This window comes from Misgurnus anguillicaudatus, chromosome 12 (assembly GCF_027580225.2).
Source record: "Misgurnus anguillicaudatus chromosome 12, ASM2758022v2, whole genome shotgun sequence".
NCBI classification, from domain to species: Eukaryota; Metazoa; Chordata; class Actinopteri; order Cypriniformes; family Cobitidae; genus Misgurnus; species Misgurnus anguillicaudatus.
The window spans coordinates 41,004,991-41,012,415 of record NC_073348.2 but is presented as its reverse complement, the minus strand read 5'-3'; the positions used below and the strand labels follow the sequence as shown (position 1 = coordinate 41,012,415).

The window sequence follows — 7,425 nt, the reverse complement described above, 5'->3', positions numbered from 1 at the left end:
GCACCGCAAAGGGGCGCACGGTCCTAAAGGCCAAAGGCATCGTGCAAAATTATACAAACTCCCAAATTATCACATTAGACACACTGGTTGATCTTGTCCGTGATTATGTTAATGAGGGTGATCCTGACAGACACGTGCTAGCCTCTGCTGACAGCATTGTGAGGAATAAAAGACACCTCACGCTCCACAACAAAACAGTTGTGAAGAAGTTTAAGCTCGTATACAACAAGCGAGTAATAAACAAAAAAGAATTGACAACGTTTCCGTATGGATTTTGATAACGTTTTTGGGCATAAAGGTGTACGGGATGCTAAAGGCCATGACTTTAGGCTACAGCATCCCTTCTCTTTAATTGTAGCAGGACCATCCAACAGTGGGAAATCAATCTTTGTTAAGATGTTGTTGGAAAATGCTGTAAATTTGATTTCTGAAAAGATTGAGAATATTGTAATTATATATGAATGTTGGCAAAAAATGTATGAAGAAATATCAAAAATGTACAAAATTAAATTCATTGAAGGGATACCGCAGACTCTGAATGACGATCATTTGTTTCCTGTTAATAAAACATCTCTGCTAATTCTAGACGATGTCATGCGTGATGCTTCTGGAAACATCGAAGTGGAAAAGGCATTCACTCAGTATGTACACCACAGAAACTTGAGCGTTATTTATATTGTACAGAATTTATTTTGCCAGGGAAAGTCGAGCAGGACAATAGCTTTGAACACAAATTATCTAATTCTTTTTAAAAACCCCAGAGACACAAATCAGGTCATGGTTCTAGCCAGACAGATGTACCCCGGAGAAACAAAATATTTTATGGAGGCTTACAAAGACGCCACCAGTCAGCCTTTTGGTTATCTTATGATTGACTATAAAGCCAAAACACCGGAGCTGTATCGTCTCAGAACAGATTTGCTTTCACCGTATCCAGTGGTGTACGTCCGGAAAAGAAAACAGAGAACGTGAAAATGTCTGATAGACTTTGTAGAAACCTCCCTCTTTTAAAACTTCTATTAAAATCAACACCCAAACAGAGACGCGTTATTCTACAATCTGCTACGGATGATCTCGTCGTGGCATTGTGCGAACTAGCTCTTAATTTATTACACGGACATATACCCTTAAAACATGTACAGTACCAAAAATTGAAAAAGAAGAAACGTGAGTTAAAAATCGTTGCGGACAAGAAGATTAGTGTCGGAAGAAAGAGACGTTTGATAAACCAGCAGGGGGGGGGTTTCCTTCTTCCCCTCCTAAGCGTCGCTATCCCTTTTATTACCAGCCTGATTGCCTCTAGATAAAACCAGAGAATGGAATTTGCGGAGAAAATGTATCTAGTCCCACAGCATCAACTGGATAAACTAAAGACCGAATCCCCTCGTGAATCTATTCAACAGAATGTCGAGAGCGACATGGATGAATCTATACGAAATATTTTGCACAGAAATGATTTGGACGCTTATGAAAAGGCAAAGTTGTACTCGAACGCCTTACAGAGATTTTTAACAATCGCCAAACACAGAGACCGGGAAGTCAACACTTTAACATTAAGCCTTCCCCCATCTGATCACACAGATAAGGAACAAACTACTTTGGATGTTAAGGATAATGCCGCAGACGATGTTGTGACTGATGTGTTAAACAACGCACCGCAAAAAAGTTTAAAAAACATCAGGTACATTTTAGATAAAATGTCTAAAGCTAAAGATGTAACTTCATGGACAGGTTCAGGGGAATTTGTGTTTAGGGGAAGTCCTATACACGGGTCCCATTTGTTTGATTTGGTGAAAAGCGTTACCGCATCGCATAAGATCAGAGACGAACACAGACCTGTAGGTTGGTCAGAGTTTTTAGAGGCGATCTCGTTGTTGAATTTGCCTTATTCTATACTACCAAACCATGCCGTTAGACAGGCTGTTCAGTCTTTTAAATCGGGGACATCACCTGGTGTGTCGGCTCATTATGGAAAAAGTAAAAAACGCCGATCTCGGGCTCGGGCATCTGTTATTCTGCCGGATGAACCCCTGTTTAAATCACCCAAACTAGATTATAACAAATGGTTACGTTTCTAATGTTTTACGTTGTTGTTGTTGTTGTTGTTGTTGTTGTTGAATGGTTGTATTCATAAATAAATAAAAAATTCTGAATAATCTTGTCTTGACTAATATTGTTTTTATTGATTATAAAAAAACATTAAACAAACATTTCACCCGTTTGCACAAACTTAACAAATTTAAACTCATTTTTATAACAATCAGAGGGTTTTAGTTTTTTCACAAAACACGATACCATATTATCATTTTTAATCAGATCATCTGTATACTTTTTTAAAACATTTTCATATTCACGATTCATGCACATATGATACAGGAAAAAAACACAATGCTGACCACAGGTATCTGCTGAGAAGTCTTGTACTTGCTTGGCAGAGTATTGCATCGTTACAGAATTGAGATTTAAAAAGTCATTGATTTGATGGGGAAAACGGTAATGATCCGGCCTGTTGCCAAAACTGTCAAAAAAACAACCCACACCGTATTTGTTTATGTAAATAGCTAACCAGTGTTCCCCGGGGAGTCCGGACGGGTGGGTGTTGATTATGACCATGGCCGGCAATGTTCTTAAAGGGTCGACTGGTAAATGGTCACACGGCACCACTCCTAAGAAATGTGTGTTGCATGAAATTTTATCCATCAGGCTCGTTAGTTGCAAGGTGTTCATGATTAATAGTAATCAATCATAACCTGCCGACGATTAGATATTTCCAGAATTGAATCATAAATCGCATACACTATCAGCGTTATCGTATTTTGGAGAGGCTGCCTAAAACGAAGTTCTAATCTGATATTGCCGGATTTGACTAGTGACACGTGACGCCCGCATTCTTCATCTGGTGTGAGGTTGAACGCGTAGAGTGTATATCCGTGCAGAAAGGCCTCTCTATCGATAGACAGAGCTTGATTTTTCAAATGTTTTCCCGAAGCCAATGCTAGTTGGTAAAACTCCCTTACAGCAGAACCGCTGCCAAAGTCAGGCTGGAAAGGCTTTGAAGGTGTCTGAACGCCGTCTGTATAGACCGCTAAGAATTCCAGGTCGTAGTTTTTAAATGCAAATGGGTTTTTATTATAAGCGCCTGTAAAGGCGTCATTATCAACCATCGCCAGAACGATGGATTTGGGTAGGGTTCCTAAAAATAAGTTTTCTTGGTTACATACGCGGGAACCAGCGGGTATGGAGAAGTTTTTCAAACACACTCTGTCGATAGGATATTTTGCTGTTGCTGATAACAGAGCCTGAGCGTGGCCCAGTCTCACAGCTGGTGACACTGATACTTTTTTAACAAACAGAGATGCTGAAACAATGTTTATTCTGTAGTTTACATTATCGTTTCTCATCAAACAAAACTCATCTTTGGCCCTAGTCATACGGATTTTAACATCTACTCCGTTAAGCAACAATTTTTCTTGAAAGAATATATCGCTGTGAATGGGTCCTAATAGCTCAACGATATTGCTGGACTCTGTAAAGGCTGCTCTCTTTGTTAGACCTCTATTTCCGGCAGCTGGATCTGTCGCATCCATATGCCCCGGAGAATCTTTATAATATAGTCCAGAGGAGAACGTCGTCTCGAGAGCGTCTGTTCCATAGTTTAACAGACACTCTATGATGCAACGATAAGGATGCGTGCTGGAACTCTGCGAAATTAATCGGTCCCCGAGCGACACGTCCGTTTGGGCAAACAAACTTCCAATAGGATAATTCACTAACCCAACAGGCGCTCCGGCGGCAATGTCCGTACCGTTAGGATTAGTAATTTTCACCCTCAAAAACAGCAATGTGTTATTTAAATCGATATAATCCTCCCCGGTTCCTGCTATAAAAAATTCCAACGGGGCTGTGTCTGATAGCGCGGATAAAGGAGGTATTTCTACATATGTATTTTTTTCAATAGATGTCTGAGTCAGAGGTACCGTGAATAAATCCAGTTCGGATTTAATACACTCTTCTGACATATTGTGTAGCAGAGCCATGATCTAGAAGATTGTTTTAACTCTCTTTGCCGGTGGTTTTTTTGCTGGTACCTTGCGCTTACGCTTTGCAACTGATGATTTCTTGACTGTACCATGTGCTTTCTTTGGTTTGTGGCCACTCCTTTTGGCGCCCGGCGGCCTATACGTGCGTTTGCGAGACATAACCATCAAACCCGAACCGTCTTGATCGTGGTTGTTGAAAGAGCCTGACATCGTATTGCTAACGACATCACTAAATATGTTTTTCGCAGCAGATTTAAGATGCGGTTTGGCTATGTTAAAACCACGCTTCAACAAGGGCATAGCGAATCTAAACAGTCCTCTGAAAAGGCCTCCCAGCCCATTGCCGTACATGACCCCACCACCCGCATACCCAGGCAGTCCATTTCCAGCCTGGTTTGTATAATATGTCACGTAGCGCTCGGGGTTTGCGTTATAATTATTATTAAAATAAGCCATTACTGAATATTAAAAGGATGACTGCTTCACGGGTCTAAAATGTAGTTTAACACACACTTTACCGTAAGAAAACGCAACGTCTTTGTTTTGATCGTCCTTTACTTCAATAACAATTTCTGTGATAACGGACTTGTTTGTAGGTACGTAATGAGGTTTGTCGTATCTAATACTGACGATGTTGTTGTTTTCACCAGTTATATGTACACATCCTAGGAGCGGTACATATGCATCACCTACTGCCTGATATTCGATAATGTCAGTATAGATATAGAGCGTATAGAAACCACCGTTTATGTCTGCCTGATACGGCGCTCTCGTCACAACATCCTTTATAGGCTCAGGAGGGGCAGGTGCTCGCATGGCTATCCCTATAGGCACATTAGGTCGCAGCCCTAAAATGACAGACAACTTGCCGGTAAACATTAACGAGATACCGGGCGGTGCTTTTAAAAATACCTTGTTTCTTATGTTATCATACCCCATGAATCCGTTAGGGTTTAGAGCCTTATTTATTTCACTAACCACCGATGTGACATTTTCATAATATCCAGCTTTTATAAAGTGTCGCTTGCTGTCGTTGAAAATATTGGACGCTCCTACTTCTGTATTTAAATCAAAAAATGCGTCTTCGGTACTAAATGTGTACCATGTTCTAGGATATTCAATTTCAACAATCCCCACCTCCCATTTGCCCCTCAGGTTTATAGGATTGCCTAATACGGTCCTATAATTTGAGATAGTATTGTTGGTGTAGACACCAGAAGATGCGTTGCATGGTAATGTAACATAAAAGCCACCCTCACCCATGTCTATTTTTTATTGGACTGCCTTTATTCTACGTGAGTTCCTCCTTTTTAAGGATTCTGTATATCGACCACATCTTTTTCTTCGACCCAACTATTAAATTTATCAGGCCATCCGAGCCATTTCACTAAAACCAGTATTTTTTTGCCACGTTTTTTCTTGTCTAAGATTTTTTCTACCTTAAATGCTTTGTTTTCACACACAGATATTTTTTGTAATTCTTGTTCGTAAAACCGACCATCGATAACATCGTTGTCATAATCATGTAGTTTGTAGACCGGCGGATCCCTGGGTATACACTCTGCGATTGTAAAATACTCTTCTGTGTAATTCTGTTCATAACCTTTCGCGAATGGACCCCTAACTTTGGAGATTCTAACAACATCACCGATCTTGTATTTAAAACATGCGGGTTTGTCTCGTCGCACTCCTGCAGGTCCATACAGATTTTCAAACACAACGTGTTCAATATCTTTGTTGACATCCACGGGTCTCATCTTAATACTCCTGTGATAACTGGTGTTGTAGCCCCGCGTGATATCTTGTAACACGTCAATATATCTCCTGGAGTTTGTGGCTGTTAAAAAACGCCACATCAAGTTTTTGAGGCTACGATTAAACCTTTCAACCACAGAAGCTTTTAAATCCGATGCGACGGCAAAATGATGAATATTATATTTTTTAACAACTTCTTGAAAATGTTTGTTAAAAAATTCTTTCCCCTGATCCGTCTGTATTTTTTGAGGCACCCGGCCTTCCCCAAGTATTGACTCAAAAGCCTTAGCGACCTCAAGGCCGCTTTTGTTCTTTAAGACCCGAGTCCATGCATATTTACTAAACACATCTATGCATGTGAGTAAAAATTTTGTGTCGTCATTTTCCTTGGAATATGCAGACATATCGACCAAATCAGCTTGAAACTGCATGTCTATCCCATAAACAATCACTCTGTTTCTTTTGAATTTAAGAGGAGCCTGTCTATGTAACGTGTAGGCATCCTGTGAGGAGACCCATTCTGAAACTTCCTTGTCATTTAAACGTACATCGTAATCTTTTAAAACAGCTTGTTTTAAACGATTTTTACCACCTAAGGACCCCGGGTTGGAGGGTGTGTAATAAACCTTACTCATGAGTTCTGCCGACATGATGTCGTCTCATCAGACCACAAATAAGTAATGCGTGAGATTTGGGTAAATAGTCTTTTTTATTTTCACACAACAACGATAATACAGAAAGCCATTACAGAGTGTCTAAATACCATAAAAAGTGTATACATGAGACAATTTTTTTATCAATCATATATTCAGCAGCTGTTGCGACAACTTCACACACATTAAATTGTGGATTCTTTAAAACCATAGCAATGCATAAATCAATTACGTATGTAGACATTGTGATTACATCTCCTATGTAAAAATCATCATGACTTTTATACATCAACTCTAGAGTTTTTTTAATAAAAATACAAGGTTGGTCTTCGGCATTAACACACATCTGGACCATGGTATCCCATGACGTAGCAATATCTCGCACATCAGACATTTGTTGTTTGAGCCTGGTCACACGTTTGCTGCTTTCACAAGCATCAGGTTTGAAATCAGAGTCAGTTTCAAGAGATATCACGCTACATAAGAGATTAACCAGTTCATGTTTATAATGGTTTTTAAACATATTTTTAATCAGACCGGTAAAGCACAGGTTCCCCATTTGAAAGTCGATGTCAGTTCAAACTCAGCAGATTTTACTCCAGGAGTCCACACAATCGTTGACAAGTTTTTCACATTTATCATCTACTAGATCATCTGTGATTTCTTTCAGCTTAGACACAACGTAAGGCTCAGACCTTAATTCACACAGAATAGCGTCCACAGCACCTTGGATCCTCATGGGATGAGATTTCAGGCCGATCTGGTTCAGAGCTTGTACGATGATGTGTTTAAACTCCGGTTTAAACAACGTACTGGTGAAATCTTCATAATTAAATTCAAAGTAATAGGGCGTGGGTTCGTAAAGGCATCCGTGCTGTATTTGGCTTGGGTGGTTCACCTTGCAGCCGTAGCATTCACGCTTCATCTTTGCCCCGACGGCGCTTCCCAGAACGGACGCAACAATGGCCTTTATTAGC

At 40.1% G+C, this 7,425-nt stretch overlaps 1 protein-coding gene across 1 annotated transcript; it reads right to left on the bottom strand.

The window, feature by feature from the left end:
* Nucleotides 1-2,729: 2,729 nt before the first annotated feature.
* Nucleotides 2,730-4,037, bottom strand: LOC141368917 (uncharacterized protein F54H12.2-like). The gene has a single exon (XM_073873749.1). It carries the CDS (start codon nucleotides 4,035-4,037, stop codon nucleotides 2,730-2,732), a length of 1,308 nt encoding a protein of 435 aa, XP_073729850.1.
* Between the last annotated feature and the right edge of the window lie 3,388 nt (nucleotides 4,038-7,425).

Coding starts and splice junctions, on each gene's coding strand:
- LOC141368917 (XM_073873749.1), bottom strand. CDS start 4,037: ATGGCTCTGCTACACAATATGTCAGAAGAGTGTATTAAATCCGAACTG.